At 39.6% G+C, this 21,301-nt stretch overlaps 1 protein-coding gene across 5 annotated transcripts in view; it reads right to left on the bottom strand.

The window, feature by feature from the left end:
* Positions 1-21,301, bottom strand: part of NEK6 (NIMA related kinase 6) — a 151,751-nt gene that overhangs the window by 31,933 nt on the left and 98,517 nt on the right. For 3 of the 5 annotated variants that reach the window (XM_069771352.1, XM_069771350.1, XM_069771348.1), the window contains exons 2-4: positions 10,914-11,035; positions 1,623-1,763; positions 140-202 (exon numbers count right to left, since the gene is read on the bottom strand). In XM_069771352.1, coding sequence (XP_069627453.1) covers positions 140-202; positions 1,623-1,763; positions 10,914-11,006 — 297 coding nt within the window. In that variant the 5' untranslated portion in view covers positions 11,007-11,035. Of the gene's footprint in view, positions 1-139; positions 203-1,622; positions 1,764-10,913; positions 11,039-21,301 lie in introns of all 5 variants that reach the window. The other 2 variants (XM_069771351.1, XM_069771349.1) reach the window with 1 other exon arrangement.

Here is a 21,301-nt window from a genome sequence, read left to right as displayed (position 1 = left end):
AAGAAAGCATGGTCTATTAATATCACTGTGTGTGCTATATAAGCTTTATTTGCCATAAAGGGCAAATGAGTGTTGCCAACCTGAAAACAATCTTCTTCTCAAAACAAAAACCAGAAAAAGTAATTGTAAGAATTCTTACCTTCAAGAGGTCAATTTCTTTAATGCAATCTTGCCTAGCCTTGGCATCCATCATTTCAAAAATCTTCAAAGACAAAACCACAGAAGATGAAAATGAAACAACAAAGAAAGAATTTTTTATTTTAACAAGAAATTGTTTTTTCCTCCCCCAGTTTGTATATCCTCTGCTGTAATGAGTATTCACACAATCCTGAGATCAAAGAAAGATCAATGTTTTCTTTATTTTGACACCACTAAAGGGCTAGCGATAGGGTAAAATTAATTTTAGAACCTGTAGGCAATATTCTAAGCAGCACAAAAAATAAGATACCAGGTTTGTGAATTTACTGTCGTGATTTCCAAAACAGTTAGTTCAGTTACTATTAATTTCACATGGTAAATAAAAGATTAAATGTTTAGTTTTTCTTTTAAACAGAGAGATAGTTTCCACCGATTTCTCTGTAATAATTAACAACAATATTGAGCATTAATATTCATTCTGTAATAATCAGAGAGTAAGTCACCAGAAACAAGAGTTTAAAGGATCTGTTGAAGGATTAAAGGGAAATTTCTTCAAACAAAATGCTGTTCTGAACACTGCACAAGACTTTAAGCCAAGTTACAATGTATACTGCTTGCATGAAAAGTTTTTCAGAAATTCTTTTGAAACTCCATCAGAAAGCACAGGCATTTTTCCCTTTTGTGCCCTTGTGTTCCCACGATTCATCTGTGCCGAGATAGCAGTCTCATAGCTGCATAAATATGGCCGTTAGGGCCTCGCTCTTTCACACACATTTACTTAAAATTTAGTGAATCTTTTTATAAAGTAAAAAGTGAAATAAAAAAAAAAAAACGAAATTGCACTACTGCTACATAATTCTGATTTAGAAACATAAACCCACTCCAAGATGACAAGGGATAGAGACCACACAGCGCAAACAGACCGCTCAAAATGGAAATAGGGTCCCATATAGGCTATGCAGGCTATACGGAGAAGACAGCCACAGAGGATACAGCAGAGGGGCAGGCAGAATCCCAGTGGGGCTGCCTGGCCTCTTATATCCAGATGTAAACTGAGCACTGTGAAACTAACCTGACTTAATCAGTATTTGTAAAACTCCTTTGAGACCTTCAGAAGCATTGTTTTATAGTCCTTATCTTGAAATAAAATAAAAACAAACAAACAAACCCCCCCCAAAAAACCCCACACAACCAAAAAAACCAACCCCAACACCAACCCCCCCCCCCCCCCCCAAAAAAAACTCCAAAACCCAACTGAATAAAATAAGAAAGTAGCATTGGGGTTTTTCTATTGTAAAAATACCAAGCCAGATCATCCAGTGCTCTCAAACCTTAAACTCTCTATTTATAAAGCATTTTATTGCATTATGACTGCTGACAAAAGAATACTAAAAAAGGTATCTGACTCAAAGTAATCTGTGTAGATGCTTAAAATATTTGCGTTCTACTTGCTAAATAGTAAGACTTTGAACTTAAATGCTCACCTGAACTTTCTTTAATGCCACAGGTTTTCTGTCCAGAAGACAAGTTGCTTTGTAAACTTCGCTGAACTGTCCTCGTCCAATCTTTTTCTCTATCTGAAAATCTGCCAATGTGCAGCGATATGGGTACGACGTTAAATGTCTCTGTTCAAGTCAAAAGAAATGAAATCAATGAACTACCAGAAGCGATGCAAAAACATGAATTTGCATTCCCAATCTGTCTTCTTTATGACTGCAAACTAGCGGTTTCTATGACTAATCATATTCAGCAGGATAAATTCCTCACAGTAAGGACTGACCAGCAAGAGAGACAAATAAGTTTGGTGTTGATTCGGTGTACAATGGACAATGGAGTGGTCTGGCTTTCCTTTCCCACCTTTGATTTTCTTTGTCCACTTCAGACAATACTGTACCACAGCAGTTGCGATATAAAAGCACAGCATACAACCACAAGCACACACACACGTAACAGGAGAGATTTGTGTAAAAATATTAACTGCACGAAAGCATAAAACCAGTAACAGCTACCAAAAATGTACAGAACAGAGTTAAGATTGCCAGATGCGCACACCCTCTTGCTCTCATTGCTGATGGTCAAGAATTTAATCTAGGCTGATCAGTCTATAGATAATTCTGACCATAAACGCATTAATTCCTAGTAATGTATTAATAATGTAGGCTGAATGAAGTTAAATGATGTTTTTAAAAAGGAAATAAAGTCTTGCCTTCTGTTTGAATAACTAATTAGTCCCAAACTACTGTCTCCCTAGTTACACACCCTCTCATCAACTTTGCCTGCTTGTGTCACTTGGGAGAGAGAGGATGATGCCTACTTCTGCGCATTCTCAGGTAAATACCCAGCCAGGCAGGTACATACAGCGTAACGAGGATTGTGTATTCCATGGACTAGGAATTGCTCCCTAGAGCCACTCTAGTGTCTTCTATAATTAACATGACTGCTAACCAATGTTTAAAAAAGAAATTATGAAAATTAATTACTTTAAGTTGCCATGCATGCCAAGTAGAATATTTTTAAGTTTCAGCATCTTGAGCCATTTCAGAGTTCCCATTGAAAACCACAAGACGACAAGTACACAACAGAAGTTGGGGGGGGAGGGCTTCCCAGGGACGCAGCCGTCGTTTGCAGCCCAATCTTTAGCAGAGAATCCCAGCCCAGTCCAGGGTGTCCGGGGAGAGCAGGCCCAGAGGGCTGGATGTTTTAAGGAGATGACTATTGCTACCACTGTCATTTCCTCACAGAGGGGTGGGGCTGGAAGTAAGATTTAAAATGCAGGTAAAGCTTTCAGTCCAGCACCTTTTGCCAGCACTACATACAAGACAGTGTGAGGACCTCTTAAAGTATATATTTATTTTGATGAGTAAATAAGTTTGGACTTCTTTTCTTTGCAACAGAAAGAAAAGCCACTACTATTCAACAAACAATAAAAAGTATCAACCAGATATTTGAAAAAGCTTCCAGATTTCAAGATGTCCGTGCAGCTCTGAACTACAATCAGAGTTATTTGGCAGAGGTTTTGTAAATGAAGTTATACAATTTAATGTTTTTAATGACATGGTTTTAAGTAAACTCACCAATAAAGTCCCCTAAATAGTAATTTCTGACCCACAAACTGCTTCGATCAACCAAGACAAGCTATTTTGCAAACTGTCACCTTTACAGCATCTTTATCACAACAAACGCAGGAAAAATCCCCACAACGAAAGCTACTCTACTGCAGGCGTACTCAAGAAAAACGATTATGTTTTATAAATGCTGATGATACAGAGATGCAGATATAAATCACAAACCAGACAGTGAAAAGACTATCAGGTCTTTCTGCTGTCATCTTCCCCCTCATCTCTCTGGCACTGAAAGGCTGTTTGCTGCTGGAGCTTGCCCTGCACTTCCACACCACTGCCCTGCGTCAGCCGTTGAGAACTTACTGAGGATAAGGCTCTGCAGTTATGAAAAGAGAGGACTGTTGCTAAACTGAAAAGCTTAGACAGTTATGGACTCCAGAGAAGACAAAAATGCAATACCATAATGTCCAGCCAATGCCTGCTAATTCAAGTAGGCACTTTCCAGTTGGAAATTTAACTCCAGGCCATCATGATCATCAGCTTTGTCAGTTTAAGTTCCCTAAAAGAGCAAACCCACTCCTTTTCAGATGAAACGACACTTCGAGTAATTATTTTTGAAATGCCAAGGCCACAGGTAAGTTTTTCCATCGATCATCGTGAGCATTTATATCTTCTCATACTATGAGAAATGGTTTTCATTTCTCTAGGCTAAAGGCAACACAATAAAAATTTTAATTCATGAACAATAACCTACACAAATAAGAAGGCTTCTTTAGAATTTGCAGTTATTCATGAAGGTGAGTCACACAGAAACAGGAAGGTAATTTCAGCAAGTATTTCCTTTAAACAGTTCAGGGAGTGTTTCCCTTTTAAGATCACTTTAGTCTCCCCTACACTCTGAAAGAAGCCCCACTATCAGCTGCAATCAAAGTTTATGTTTGTAAGCAAAGGAAGGTTACTCTCAGTACTTGTGTTGTGCTTGAAGTTATACTGAGTTTACCAGCTATAACAGCAAAACAAAAATGAAAATTAAGATTCAGAATTCATTTCTCTAAATTCTGCCATGTATACTATACAATAAAATGGGAGTATCCTTTCACGGATGAGGAAAAAGGTAGTCTATGGGTCATCAGATAAAGAGCAGAGTGGTAAGATAACACTGCTCTATTATTTACATACATTCCCCTTTAAGTTACTAAATTATCAACAAAGTAAGGCAACATGGGATGAAACCAGACAAGCAAATATTCAAAGTAATGAGCCCCTGCAGCTTTCTCAGTTTAAATTGGTTGCAATCTCTCTTTGCAGGGATTTGATAAACAGTAATACTCATCAATATACATTACAGTAATACAAGAATACTCATCTCATTCCAGGGAGTGCTAACAAAACATTAGTTTATGTGCATTTTTTGTGTGACGAAATCACCAGAAGGATGTCTGAACACAAGCATTTGTTCAACTTGACTGGTAACTAACCAGGAACACCTCCATTTCCAGACTTTTTTGCATATGAGCTACTAAGCAAATTAATTGAGCTGTCCAGTCAAATCACTTTACCCAGCCAAACACAGGTGTCAGTATATAAAATTACAGAACACTTTTTTCCTAATTAAAAAATAGAAAGGAATCAAAGCATTTCCTTAACTGTGAACATGTGCCTCCTGATCCAAGCTCTTCCTGAGTAGTAAGAAGCAAAAGCTTTTCTAACTGGGGGTTAACATTCACAATAGAGGTAGCAGTTTTAACGAGATTTTATGAAGCAACTATCACAAAACTTTTTTTTTTTTTAAGGAAGAAATCCATGCTGCAATCAAGGATGGTATCCTTTTGCCCTTTATAAATCATTAAATTGTGTGTTTAAACTAAGAGTTTTTAAGCATAAATTAATATTTTAAGCATGTGCCAAGAAATATCTAGCAACTTCTTAACTTGAAAATATAAATAAATGTTAGGCAAGTGACAGGGTGTATGTGTGTGTCCTAACCACTTTCACATGGTTAGCACATAAAGTCTGCTTGCCATGCTGGAGTTAATGCTGGGTGATGACTGGACACCTTAGCTGATATGTTCTGGCATCCTCCAGGACTACAGCTGCACATTTACATATGCAATGACCTAGATTTGCATTTGCTATCACAACCTATCAGACCTAATTAAAGTAATGGAGCTTTCATACAGGCTAGAAGATGTTTGATTATGGTATAAACCAAAGAGCATGCTCAGGTTAGACCAAACCATACCAGAAAGCTCCCTATTGATTACGGCAGTCCCATTTTCCCATACGTCTGTTTAAAAATTAACCTTCTCTTATGCTTTATTGTACTTAAACGTAAGCAGGTAACTCTTCTAAATACTGTTACAAGGACACATTTAGGATACCTAAGAAATATCTACCTCCTCAGAATACCATCCCTATAGTCTGGCCTTGCATACATTTCACTTATTTCATGACTCCTGACAAGAACAGCTCCATTTTTTTCCAAGTCCTTCTATGTTTAACCACTACAATTTTTCATAAAGCTGTCAAAGAACCTATCCATTCAAATAAACCATGACCTTTATTTTTGCAAATCTCAGAGTTTTCATATACAGATATAAACTGTGTGTAAAATTAGATACCATCATCATCTTCAAACCTGTTCAACAAAAATAGATTTTCTTATTTTCAGGATAGATTCAGGCTCAGTGCAGAGTTCAGGTCTGCTGGAACACAGTAAAACCAAGCCACCATCTCTGCAGAACAGGTTTCAAGGTCAATGATGGAGCCTGAATTAAAAAAAAACAAATGAAAAGGAAAAAAAGGGAGGAAAAAAACAAATCAACCAACCAAAAAAACCCTTCAACCGGCTGGACCTCTGAAGACACTGTGAAAATTGGGCAGTTTGCACATTTCTGTTCCAAGGGCAGCTGTAAGAAGGGGACAGTCTGGGGAAGAACTAGTTTTGAGACAAAGGCTGTTCTCTTCATCCACACAATGAAGTCTCATTCTTCTACTACTCCATTAAAAAAAAAAACCACCACCACCACCCCCCAAAGATTAAAGTCAATTACTTCCTCATTCAAATAAAGAGGCTATTCATTTTTAAGAAGAAATGCAGAGATTATTCCAAGAACAAGCTATTCTGGACATCTCTGGCATACATGTTCTCTTTTAGATGTAATCACTGATGCAAAAGCAAAAATTTCAAAGCAAAGTATGCGACAACAGCCCTCATCACAATACTGAAGGGAGAAGTTTGCCAGAACTTTCAGCCTCAAATTTTGAGGTGTTCCAAGATTTTCTGCAAAACAGCATTAGTAAGGTTTTGTAATACTACAAAAATCCAGTGAAATAAAAACTGCAGTTATATTATTTTGTATGCACCTGAACAGGTATGCTGCAAGGATAAGAAACTTAAAGATTAAAAGGAGTTCCTATATACCAGATTATAAAGCAACCCAGGCAAATACAGGGATGACAGTATTAGAGAAGTTCCTTGCTCCTTGGTGATAGAATGTAGTTTCTACTTACACTTCCACATTTTCAGGGATGTCCATTACAGTGCTACCAGAGGTGCTTGACCACAGGCAACTCTGAGCATGCAAGAATACAAACATGCCAAAATTTACAACTGGAGATTTGGTACAATTTCTTCCAAATCCTTCATACACTGCTATAACCATATGCAGGTAGGACAGCTACATAACCCAAATGCATTTTTTTGTATTTTTTTAAATGAGTAGTTGTACAGCTCAGAATTTGTATTTTGGGATAAGGAGGAGTAAGAAAAAACTGTTCTGTAGGAAGACTTTCAATGTCCAGAACAATTCATGTTTGACCAATAAATTCACCTCTTTGTAATTATTTAAGAGCTGGGGAAAAACTGAAACAGTCCTGAGAAAACTGTCCAAGCAGCCTTTCCTGCAGCCTCTAACCCAATGTTTCAGGCAAACGAGAGTACTGAGAGACTGAAGACAAAAATATCAGTAAAATACCAACATGCTGCAGAGCAATGCCTGTATGACTACTTCTCCCAGAGGCACGGAAAAAAATAAGCCTAAATGAGCTGAAAAAAGATAAGTGTTCACTGCTAATTGCACAATATATGAACCCAGAGTGCTAATGTTAATTAATAATAGTCAGTTGTTTTACTGCTGCCTGATTGGCATGTGGAAAACCAGCACTAGTCATCAGTCTGCACAAATGGCTACAAGGTTACAAGACATTTAGATTATTTGTAATCAGCCTAAAAATTCTTAAAGATTGGTTAACCAACAGTTAAAAAGTCAAGACACTACAATCTTCAGATGCCAATAAAAGCATCTTTCCTGTAGAGCCATGAAATGAAATATTCCTTAGAAGAGTAAAAACATACTCGGCCAATTAATTTTCTGAAATCTCATTAAAAAATTTAGCCTGACTAAGTCATACACTTCTGACCTGAATTTTAATTATCTTTATGCTGGATATAAGGTTTTTTCTGATATTTGCAATGCATCATTAATTTTAAAGGAATGGTTTCCTTGCTTCTAAAGTGCATACTTCATCTGAATGACATTTACCATAAACTAATTTCACCTTTAAAAGACATCTGTGATAGTAGATGGGGAAGCTTCAGCCCCTCCAGTTGAACACGTATACATTATAAGCAATGATTTACTATCAACATCAGTGTTTCAAACCTCTTTATGATGTCCCAAATTATACACCCATCTCCATTCTATAATGCCTACCTGAAAAGAATTCTGCATACTTTGAGTCTGAAATTCCAGTGTGAATTTATGGGAACACATTAGAACAGATTGATTAAAAAAAGAACTTCTAAGCTCAGAAGAGAAAGGAAACTTCTAAAATATGGATTATCCTTCAAACAGGTAGTCAAGTAATTATTGAAGAATACATCAGGTTTTTCAATTTGCAGCTTCAAAACTAGACTACACAGTCATCATAAAATATCCTAAACCCGACCTGTTACTTAGAATTTAAAGTTTGCTGAAGAACTTGGCTTGAATTTCAAAGTTTTAACATCCCTATCAGCAGGTATTTGTACTAGTTTATGACAAGGAAAGAGAGAAATACCAGCTTGAAAATAGTAGACCAAGGTGATATTCACAAAGAAATTAATATTAACATAGAAATAATCTAAGCATTTCAGAAAACAATAAATTGAAGTCTTTGCTGCTAGATGATAAGTTCAAATCTACCTTCAATTCACAGACCAAAATGAAACTGCCATGAACAGCTCTGCTGCTGTGTGAGTATATAAAAGGGTTGTTTAAAAGTGAGTTAGTGTTTATTTAGTACAAAAATCAAGTCAAAAATTACAGCTCCATATTTTTATATCACTGATATACTCCTAAATAACATTTATTGCTTACTGCTATGAACACTAAGTAATCCAGAGACTTAAATAATTGATACTTTCACTCTGGAAAATTACTGGAAAATGTTCTGCCTCTTGCTGATGAACTTCATCAGGGTAATGCTGGACAGGCAAGGGAGCCAGAAGCTAAAACTATGATTTTATTGGGACTTCTTTATATTTATATATTCACTTACCCTAGGAAACTTCTAAATATGAAGCATTACTCAAAAGTGTCATCTTATTACTAAACTGTAGTAGTTAAAGACAGGAAGAAAAGTCTGATACACTTACTTATAGCTCTGTACTAAGTAGTTATAAAACAGAAATAACACCTCTGTCAGAATGAAAAAAAAAAAAAGCTTTAGGAAGTAGCATAATTATAGGAAAAGTTTCTACTAGAGGAGCACACTGTTGCTCTGGTCTTTCTGGGGGTGACACAGTAGTTTTGAATGAAAGGGCTGGAAGGAAGAGGGTCATTCCATACAAAAACCGATCCTCATCCAAGACTCTAAAAGCTCAAGTTCTGTTTTTTCCGATTAAGCTTTTGTCCCTGCCATTCATGACATTTCTTGTAAGACAAGTTTGGCCAATTTTTCCTTCCCAAGCCTCTCTCTTCCACAAGCTATTATATAGCATGTCTGCATTACTTGTATCTTCAGAAGAAAGAAATTATGTAATTTTTGATTCTTCCAGGTAATATGTACCAGAAAATTGAAAGTGATCTATAATTATGTTCCTGCAAAATGGAAAATCAGAAATACGTAATAAGCAATCATATCATGCCATCAATGTAAGGTAGCCTGCCACCTAAATAGTACAATTTTCATTAATTTCTAAACTGAGTTTGCTGAGGAGATGCATTTTTTCAATTCTCTGGTAGACTGTGTGTTTTTGATATTCAGCTTTTTTTTTAATTCTATTTTAACAGCAAAACCAAATAAAGTATTTCTGCAATCCTAATTCCAAACTAGATCATTCTCAGAACAGTTAATATACTCAGAGACCTCCATTAACACAACTTGGATACTAACAGAGTTGAGGGGAGGTTTCACTGAACAATGACCATACAGCAAAATGAGCCCACTCAGCATCAGCATAACAGCAGAACACAGATTATTAGCTACTAATTACACTTAACTATGTCATTACAAATTCTAACATGTGCTCCAAGATGCCATGAAGGTATCTGCTGCACAGGAACACTTCCTAATCTTGTTCATGAAATAATTACAGGGGCTCTATCCTGCCAAATGAGGCAGTAATTAACCCTAATTGCTCAAAATGCAACTGGCTAATTCTAGGAGATTAATCAAGGGGATTCAATTATTATTAAATGACTTAATATGACAAATTGCTACATTAGGAGAGGGGGGCTTTGCTCCATACCACGTTACTTTCCCAGCAGTGCTGCGTAAGATACATTCATTGTTGTACTCTGTAGGCAACTTACCACTTTTGCAAATCCTACACTGTGTTGTGATACAGCTCTCCTAACAACCACTTCTTGTTCAAGTAACCTGGATCACCACTGGACTGCACATTCAGAATGACAAATTAACACCTACAGCCCCCTCCCCAAGCAATAGTCTTCTTTCTGACAACTTTTCCATGATGCTTTTCGTTCACTCCTTAAAATACATATAGGTAAAACTTAATTGCTCTGATAAACAGACTAACAGTCTAAAAAAGGCAAGCAGCCAGCATTCACAAAATACAAGTTTCACGTTTACAGTGAAGTTATCAACATTACTCTGAATGCAGCTCTAACCCTAGTTTTAGCCCACTTGTGCAGAAACGCATGAAAAAGATAGAGGTATGAGCCGCTATAGCAAAACTTGATAACAAGTCTATACAAAATACATTGTGGGAGAAATTCCAGAGACTCAGAGGAAATGATGACAAAGAGCCTACAGTTTCAAGTAGGATTAGCTTTTTCTTGTATTTGGTAATTACCTCTTCAGCATTTATTATTAAACTCTAAAAGGAGATAAAATACATTTATTCACTTACACAATCAACTGCTTTTCTTTGGCCTTTTCTTCGAAGAATCAAAGAGAACAGAAAGCCAACACAGTACATGTTTTTATAAGACTATTTAAAAATACTTGCTTTAAGCAAAATTCAAACTATTTTCCTTTTCTCTTATTATCATCAAAAAAATGGATTCAGGAAACTCTGGCTGGCTGGCAGAATCCCAAACTGGATATACCTTAAAACTGCTATAACTGCACTATAAACAAAAGTGGCGGGGGGGGGGGGGGGACGACACGACACAGGGGAAGCTAAATGCTAAGAAATCTGTAGACCTTTATAAGAGGATGGGAAGAAAACACAGAAGGAGAAAGATTAGAGACATATGCACTTACCTGAGGATCATGCTGGTATTCCTGCCCTGGCAGCTTGCAAAGAGGGTTGTTCTGGTCCCCTAGATGATGTGGATGGTTATGCTGCCCTTCCATGGTATCATACCAAACTCTGCCTCACAGTTCTGCTGGAGTTAAAAGAAAGAGGGGAGAGAGTCACTGTTCATCCAGCGCTGAAAGCAAGAAACTCTTTCTAGGGGTGTGCCTACATGGGGTTGTACATCAAGACAGCAAGAACTGATTCCTCCCCTTTCTTCTCTCGGATTGACTCATGCACACAATTCTCGAAGAAAGAAAACCCTTATCTATCACCAGCCCCACAGGAGCTCAGCTGTTCACTGACGGACCAGAACGCACCCACTGCCGCCTGCAAACTGAAAGGACACAGCAACAGGTCAAAGCTACCCTCACTCTGCCAAGATTACAAAACAAAAATACCAATATCACAATTATTACTGGTATCATTCCATATTAAGCAAAATAACAGAAAATGTGTTTATTTGGTCAGTGGTAATGTTATTTACAAAAGATATTGCTTCTGTCAACTCTAACAGCAGCTAGCGTTACTTCCCCTAGAACTACTGAAACCCAGGTGATTCCCAATGGTATCAAACACTTAGTGGAGGATTCAAGAAAGGTTAGCATGTTTCCATTTGTAAAACAAAAATCACAAAAAGTCTCACCAGTTGTAGCTTTCTTTGGCCAGAGACAACCTAAAAGTGTAGCTATACCCACATTCTTTCTTCCCCACCCCCATTAAAAGTTTTCATGCAGGTTGGTAAGCCACAGGAAGCAGCAGCTAGAAACCATATTAGATTCAATGAGATCAAAGTATTATTCTAGGAACAAACAAACAAACAAGAGAGAATTCCATTAATTAATTTGTTCCAGTTTTACCTGCAGCAATTACTAAGCACAGCTGTCCAGCAGAATTTCCTACAAAAATTACAGAAATTTTAAGAGGATGCGGTGTTGGAGAAGAGAATCTAGCAAAAGTTACCAGATACAGAGCTTACTGCAAGCAGGCAAAAATAAATTCACCATCACTGTTTGCAATGATCCTTCAATTTCATTCTAAAACTACCCTTCACCCTAGAGAGACCAATTCAGTCTCCGCTCCCTTTTTTAAGTGTAAAGATCTTGTTTGTGAAGTTCTGAGCCACAAGACAAAACAAAATTTAATCTTCATTTATGCTGGTAGCACAGCTGGTGAAGAGCTGTGAAATCCAGCACTTGTAACATAAGACTTTTATACATCACATCGTGGGTCTACCTTGAATTAAACTATTTCACAGTATGACGAGATTAGTTTTATTTTGAACAGTATTATAAAACCAAGCAAAAGCTTGTGGGTAACAGGAAGGAAGAAGAGACACAAGTACTTGGGTGAGAGGGCTCAAAAAAGAGGTTATAATCAAACATAACACAAACCAATTAGAACTGAAGTGTGATAGTCAGTTTCCTTTTTTTTAAAAATTTAAAAAAAGAGAGAGGGGAAAAAAAAAATCAAAAAGTTAAATTCCCACAATGGTTGAACAAGGCAAAGGAACTTGTTTCCCAAACTGGATGTACCAGACTTGTCATTACTTAAATAAGTTGCTGGACATTTGAAAATGTGACCCAAGTCCAACACACAGCAGTATGGGTACGACTGCTCTCGACTGCTCATTTGCCACTGTGCAGAAAAACCCCGATCCTCCGAGCACATGTGGGGAGCCGCTGTGCCTCAGCATCAGGACGAGCCACCCACAAACCCCAGCCACGACACTGAGACCACTCTAAGTGGTTTCCACGCTTTCCCTCCCACAAGGTCCCTCCCTGCAGAGCGTGGGCTCAGATGCTGCGGTTTCCAGGCCAGCACAACACAATAATCTGAAATAAGTCTTCTCACCTTCCAAAATGGTACCGTAAAGTGCAGAAGTTGTAAAGAGCTGCCCATCAGGCAGCTGAGACATTCCCAGTGCTGGAACAACACTGTGATCCCAGATTAACTAATCCTCCTCTGACACAGAGCTGTGCACAGATTCAGGAACACTGCAGTGAACAGTAAGAGAGGGCAGGTATGGGCTTTTGGCCAAAAGCCTTCTAGATACATTTCCTGTTTGCAGATGCAGAAAAGACTGAACATACACATATTTTCTAGCCCTTCTAGGAAACAAAAACCATACTTGGAACTATTAGTGTCGCCATGTCTGAGCCTGACTCTGGGACAAATCCTGGTAGCTTTATCAGCTATTTGGGGGACACAGAGTGGATCACAGTGCTCGTTGCTCCATGCCAGTTCTGGGGCCAGGCTCTGGCCCCCAGCAAAGCCAGTCCTCAAAATAGATTCACAGCATATACAGAACACGCACGATAAATACACTAACATCTTTTCCCTCCAAAGGACTGTATGCAGGTTTTTTGGACTTACTTAATGATATTATTCATAGCTAGTTATTCATTATCCACACGTGGTCTAGGTAATATGTCATTTAGAGTCGCATTGTTGCTGTCCTCAGCAGTGACTAGAAGCCTATCTGTGGCAAGGGAAGATTTAGTGGCCAACACAAGCACTTGCAGAAACTTGTTTCAAGTTTTGGCAAGTATTCACTCAGTGAAAGAGCACAACCTGACTTCAATAGTGTATTAATAGTGCATGCCTGGCACTTGGGCAATGACTAACTCTTCATTTAAAATACAAAGGTATTTTAAATATTTGGGGGAGTGGAAAAGAAAATACGATGAAGAAGAATTTCTGTAGCAAGTAGTGCTTGGTTATTTTAACAGTTGTCAGTGAAATAAGCCTTTAGCTCTGGCAGATCTTTCCAATACCAGCTACCGTAACACATGCACACACAGTACTGGAGAGAAAGCAGAGAAAAGGCTCTTCTTGTTTCTTAAGCAAATGAACTTCCATGCTAACAAACACTCACTAGAAAAGAGCTGTGAGAGCTGGAGTACCTGCTGCATATAAACAGGCTAACACATGGGTTGCTCTCAATAAAAACAGTTTTTCAAAGTCAGTACTATGAAACTCTAGTGGGAGAAGGATAATCACTACTAGTATGAATAAGTTTGATTTTAGGATTCCTTCAGTATCAGGCATTTGTAGGTTTATTAGTAACCGGGTGAATAATTTAAAAATAAAAAAAATGTCTCTTAATATCAACATTAAACTGTCCTATGAAATTTCTACCTTACATTACACTGCCAGAACTATCTTAATTATTTTATTATTGATGATTTGAAGAAAGGCTGTTTACTTGAAGGGAGAACATAACACAGGTTCTTTCTCTTCTAAGTTCACAAACACAGAGCAAACACTGCTAGAGACTGCAGGCCACTGACAGCCTTGCTTCTCGCCACTTATCTCCAAAGGAATTCAGAAATTTCACATTTACAGCCTCAAGATAAAAGGCATGTCCAGGCAGTGTCATGTGAAATACCTGTAGTCTAACACAGATCAAACAGCGTATCTACCGCATCCTGCCTTTGGAAAGGACTAAAGCTCAAAAAGAAAAAAGGCAGTTATTTCTGAATACAAGAACCTGAGCCATCTTATCATGCAAAAATCTGGGACATTCCTAAGAGAACCTCAGCCTTCCAGCTGCTGTAAGGAAACTCAAGGTACAATTACTTACTGTGAGAGATTAGACAACAGGAAGGCAATTTAACAGCTCAGAACAGCCTAGTTGCCACGAGCGTGTACGGGAATGTATTAGGTGGAGTATTTGGGTTTGGTTACTGTTTGTTTAAAGCACTACAGCTGGAAGTAAAGGAACAAGTAAGAACAAAATATCAGCTTTGAAAAGAGATATGGCACAGCTCACATGACACCAGCTCTGAGCCCGCTGACACCTACGGGACAGCGTGTCCTGCTCAAAGCTGTCAGCTCGGCTATTCTGGGCTATTGGCAAGCACATGTTATAGGTAGACTGGAAGGGGGATCCCCGGGAAGGGGCTTCACGCAGGGTCTTTAAATAGCAGCCAACAACACAAAGGCACTATACGATGTCAAAAAAGGTACCCAGATTGCACAAAATTGTAATTCTACAAAATTCTGTGAGGTTTTTGATACTCTCCTTTAAAAAGTGTAACTACAGAACCAATATTGCAATGATATTTTTAAACATGAAAATGTTGAGCAAAGAACATGACAGTATCCGATACAAGTGCTTAAAACCAGACTTGCACTCTCCTGAGGAAGTGACCACATTTTGAGCTACATTTTACTAACCCTGAAGTTAGTTTGGATATTAGCTGCAACATGTTAGATAGCAGTTATTTTAGACTACTTTAGAAAACCATAAACACATCAGAAATGTTTAAACCTGTTTAGCCACACGTTACTCCATCAGTCCATTCAGGCTACACAATCTGCATTAGATAAGTTATCTCATGGAATCAAACAGTTACCATGAGACACTTCCTTGTAATTAACATAAGCATTTGAATGAGATGTAGCATACCAGAAGTCTTATCTTCATTCCTTTGAAAAGGAATGACCTTCTCAAAGTTACTTGAATGAGCTACAATCTCCCATCTCACTCGGGCTATACAGGTTAGGATGGAAGTATCTCATGCTAAGAGAAGCTGTTTCTACACCCAGCATCATGTGAATGTTAACCACAATGCAGTAAAAAGGCTGAACTGCATCACATTTCAGCTTAGTTAAAGCAAGTAATGCCTCATTAACTGACGGTGATATTAATAGGTAATGAATTTTCCTTTAGTCATTTTTTTTAAGTAGCAATCCTAAAAGCAACACTTAATTCACCAACATCTAGAACCAGTGGCCACCACGTCTAAACCAAAGTTATGTCTCCCCATCTAATTTTGACCTGCATGAGAAGTGGGAGAAAATAAATCTACTATCCTGGTGTATTTTAGGATGTAACTCTACTAACAGCTTGACCAAGATCAACAAATTTACTTTACTGTCACTTCTTAGCAGCAACAGTATCACTGACACAATACAGCATCAAAGAAACCAATTAGGGAAGAAAAAAAAAGCTACTCAACACAAAACCAAGCAGTGACAATAACACTCCAGATTCGGTCTCATTTCCTTATTATCAAATGAGGGGGATGGGGGGGACCAGCTGCGGACAAATGATTGAAGATTTCTTTTAACTGTTTAAGCAGCCAAAGACAATAGTAGGAAATAAGACAAAGAGGTCTTGGAATTAGGTCTCTTAACGTTGGCACGTTTTTACTTTACATTGTTCTAGCTCTGCACTTTTACTACTTAAGTGAGGCTTTTTTATTCCTGCTTCCAAATTTCCTACAAAGCTTTGCAGTGTCAAACATTTTCAGACTGGGTCTTGACCATGACAGTAAATTGAAACATTTTTAAATTGCATGAAGCATCACATATATTTCCAGAAAGTGGATAAAAGAACAGGATCATCAGCTGTGAAAGGCATTACAAGAACAACCTAACAGCTTTCTGGAATTACTACGAATACTCAACTATCTCATACACATAAGTCTCCAATAACACACATGCCTCAAAAATCCACATACACAAAAGGAAGGACTGAATACAGTTCATAAAATCTCTTGCAGCATTTTCCAGCTTTTGAAGACAGATCTCCACCCTATTTTAATCAAAACTGAAGCGTTTACCTCTACCTCCAGAAAAGCAATTATCTGCTTTGGGAACTGTACACTAAAAAAGAAAACAAATTATAGCAATTGGGTTCCAGTCCTGGAGAGAACAGGTAAGTGAAGCAGATAACCATGTTTGTGCCTACTGGTAAACGAAGCGCAGGGAGGAAGACTTCACTGAAGCTCTATTGATGCAGCATTACTTTCAGGATATTCCAGCCAAGTTGTGTTAAGGATGTATCACAACTGTTTTAGTATTTGGAGTCAATTTTAATCAGCCGGACAAATTCCAAACTACTTGGCTTGGCTGCCAACCAATGTAATAACTTTCACAACACCAAGAACATCAGCAGTTCAGGTTGCTTTCGAATACTGGTGTTTATGATCATTCAATATGAGCAAAATCAATTACCTTGTATATGTGCCATATCTATTTTACAGTAACAGACACAGGCTCACTTCCCTCCACACCAACCACAAACGTACATTTATCATACCAGAAATCAGAGGGAACTCTCATGAATACAGAATCCACTGATATATCCAATTATTAAAATATCAGTACTTAGCTGCATAGTATAAATTGAGACATACATTGTCTTGGTAAAGCTTTTAACTTTCTAATACAAGAAAGACGTCATAACAGCATAGAGCCACACACAAAATATGGCAGCTCCCATATAACTGAATGGTGCAGGATTGTTTGCCTGTACCTGATCCACTGGGTGGGGGAAACAGTTCCTGAAAACAATGGAAGGAAGTGAAAGATTTCCAATTAAATCAGACACCAACTTAAAATAGATAAAGCATTTGAGAAAATATAACTGAACTCAGTGTAGGGCTGTTCACTTCTCCCAACAGAGCTTAAGGTATAAGCTGAGAAATTTTGAAAACTATGCACTGAAAATACCCAAGGTACCAAAAACTTCCGCCTCATTTTCTTCAGGTTCGTATCTGAATAGTTTTGCAGACAATTCAGTTACTCTCTAAGAATTCAGAATAAATTTAACAACATAGTGGGGAATATGACCAAAGCCTATGTGCGATGAGCAGCTTACTCTCTCAAACTACAACTTGATGTAGGTTTGTCTCTCACCATGTGCCCTGCACTCCACAGTGGCATAACGCAAAACAGAAACAAAACGTATGTGCAGCTATGCCAAAACACCCAAAAAAGAAAAGACCCCATCCATGCAGTAACGTTAAGTGACCAGCATCAGTCTTCAAGCATCCTGCCACTTACCATAACCCTTCTGCAGTACAGTTATTACTGCATACAGTGGCAGTATTCACAGGTAACCTGTGAGTTTTTACAAAGCAAGGGAAAATAAAACTCCTCTAGTCCAGTCAGCTCCCCTACCATGTACCACGCTGCAATTCTTCTTTGGGTACCTAAGGATGGGTACGCCCCATGCCATCCATCTGACACCTGAATCAGTAGAAAGCAAAACAAAACACAAAAACCCATCAAACCCTGTGGTACCTCGCAGGTACCTGACAGGTGAGATTCTCAGACCAAAACAGCCCAGGGCACTGGGTAGCAAAGGCCAAGATCATTAGTTACGAGACACTCATTAAGGAGCATAAACTCATCAGCATCTTGGCGTTCAGTCTCACACACCCGACTGCCTCAGGTGCAGCTCCTCTCTAAACCGGCTTGGTGAAACAGCTGTGGTCAGTCTAATCGGGTATCACCACGTGTCTCCGGATGCCTCAAACTCAACTACAGGCCAAATTATTTGCTCCCAGATGTATAATCAACATGATAGGACCGTGCACCTCTAAAGTAGACAGCAATGGAGCAGTTGGAGCGCTCAGTGTTACAACTGTTTTCTGTACCAACACTCTTCACCTTCTTGCAAGACACACCAGCTGCTTCCACATGCCCAGCGTTCAGCTCTGCTGCTGCCCACAACACTGGAGGAGCCAGCAAACCCAAACACTCCAGCCACTGCTAAACCAATCCTCAGTGGTCAGGGACACAGCAAGGGGTGGCACGGCACAGAGCAGCTCTTTCTGTAATACATACTGGAGACTTCACAGTGAACAGCTTTGTAAATGCAGAATGAACCACAGCAATTCCAACTTCACCTAGTACTGCCACAAAAAGTATTCTGCAGAATAAACTACGAGGTTTTCCATGTGTGATGGGTTGACCCTGGCTGGACGCCAGGTGCCCACCAAAGCCGTTCTATCACTCCCGCATCCTCAGCTGGACAGGGGAGAGAAAAATATAACAAAAAACTTGCGGGTCGAGATAAGGACAGGAGAGATCATTCACTAATTACCATCACGGGCAAAACAGACTCAGCTTAGGGAAAATTAGCTCACTTTTTATTACAAATCAGCCAGAGTAAGGTAAATGAGAAATAAAACGAAATCTCAGAACACCTTCCCTCCACCCCTCCCTTCTTCTGGGGCACAACTTCACTCCCAGATTTCTCCACCAAGCCCCCCCAGCGGCACAAGGGGGACAGGGATGGGGTTTACGGTCATCACATGTTATTTTCTGCCGCTTCACCTCCTCAGGGCGAGGGCTCATCACACTCTTCCCCTGCTCCAACGTGGGGTCCCACCCACGGGAGACAGTCCTCCACGAACTTTCTCCAACGTGGGCCATTCCCACGGGCTGCAGTTCTTCACGAACTGCTCCAGCATGGGTCCTTTCCACGGTGTGCAGTCCTTCAGGCACAGACTGCTCCAGCGTGGGTCCCCCACGGGGTCACAAGTCCTGCCAGAAAACCTGCTCCGTGGGCTCCTCTCTCCACAGATCCGCAGGTCCTGCCAGGAACCTGCTCCAGCGCAGGGTTCCCACGGGGTCACAGCCTCCTTCAGGAACCCACCTGCTCCGGCGTGGGGTCCTCCACGGGCTGCAGGTGGATATCTGCCCCACCATGGACCTCCCTGGACTGCAGGGGGACAGCCTGCCTCACCAGGGTCTTCACCACGGGCTGCAGGGGAATCTTCGCTCCAGCGCCTGGAGCGTCTCCTCCCCCTCCTTCTGCACTGACCTTGGTGTCCGCAGGCTTGTTTCTCTTACATGTTCTCACTCCTCTCTCCGGTGGCTGTTTTCCGCGTCCCAACTTTTTTTTTCCTTCTTAAAAATGTTATCACAGAGGCGTTACCACTATCACTGATTGGCTCGGCCTTGGCCGGCGGCGGGTCCGTCTTAGAGCCAGCTGGTATAGGCTCGCTCTCTCTCGAACACAGGGGAAGCTTCCAGCAGCTTCTTACAGGAGCCACCCCTGTAACCCCCCCCGCTACCAAAACCTTGCCACATAAAACCAATACACCATGTTTGCACCACTTGCTGTTGTAAAAGCGACACAACTCCATCTCAAGGAGTCTCAGCATTCCTAGCTGTGAAGTGGGGCAGCCATGCCCTTCCTGGAACTGTTACGGGGTTTTTTGTACCTCTGACCTGCTCCAGTGCCCTCAAATATCATGCAAGATATATATATATGCTTTTCCACTCACTTACTATATCCCTCTCAAATCCTCTAGCTACACAGGGACTTGGGAGGGGGAGGCAAGCAGCCCTGTTTGGGTACCTTGTGTAAACCAAAACAAAAAAGGCAAACACAGTCAAGTACATTATTTAAACTACTGCACAAATTTCCATCATTTAACATATACAAAAAATTGAGATTAACAGTGAATAAAATCCACCAGTGCACATAAACCAGGCTCCTAGGTCAGCTGTCGATATCCGCAGCGGATGGGCTGTCAGTGGGAGCCCAGACTCCCCACCTCCCCTGAGCCATCAGCATGCTGTTCACTGCAGACTCCCCAAAGACTGAAGCAATGCAAACTATTTTACAAAATAAACACAACCACATCAGTAACACTTTCTTCCTCTCTACTGCCCAATAATATTCTTCCTCTTGCTTGCTCATAAAATAAATCTGTCAAGATACTATATGAGATTACCTATATATTTAAATGATGATCTTGGCTTATGATTACATTATCACTGTGGTTCAGGGTACATGCTGTGGGGAAGGCAGTCCAATCCTAGGAGAGTATTATTTTCGAGTGACTTTTATTGTCCATTATCTTACACCGTTTCTGTCACAGCTATGATGTCTGGTAGGAATAGTTCACAACAGAAATATCTTTGTCGTTAGTATTCTCATTGCAATTTAGTCAGATCAACCTTTAAATCTCATCCATCATACTGAAGAGCTTTGGCAAAGCAAGCGCAGTAATATATGCTTCCATGCAAAACCTAATTACAGGCTAGGTTAAAAAGCCTACCCCATTCCTTCTGCAGTGCAAGGTGACAGGAAATCCTGAGCATCCCTTGGTTTCTCACTCTCCCTTTTTGCTGGTGAAATGCGTAACCCGTTCATTACAGCAGACTGATTCTGTCTGGCACATGACAAACTTACTTGAACCTAACAATTAAACTTCTGACAGCGTTTCCAAAAGCAGAGAGTATTTACTGTAAATGCTTGACAATTTTTTCCTCTCTGCTCATCTCTCTCAACAGTCACCTTATGATGACTGGAAATTACCATAAGCAAATAGCAGTCTAACATCCAAAAAACCCCTCATGTTAATGTGAAATACACACCTGCCAACACTGAAAAAAATATGAATATGAATGTTAAAGGAAACAACATGAGGAATACCACTGAAATGCAAGAGACAGGAGAGAACGCTGCAAGGGCAGAGTTAAATAATAAAATTCAGTAAAAAATTGTTCAGAAAGAGCTGCCTACACAACATACAGCTGGCTGGAGCGCCATGGTGGCAAGGCTGCCTACAAACACCACCAGCCCTGCAGAGGAAGGATT

This window comes from Haliaeetus albicilla, chromosome 26 (genome assembly GCF_947461875.1).
Source record: "Haliaeetus albicilla chromosome 26, bHalAlb1.1, whole genome shotgun sequence".
Taxonomy (NCBI): domain Eukaryota; kingdom Metazoa; phylum Chordata; class Aves; order Accipitriformes; family Accipitridae; genus Haliaeetus; species Haliaeetus albicilla.
Note: the sequence above shows the minus strand (reverse complement) of the source record. Positions and strands in the feature narration are given on the sequence as shown.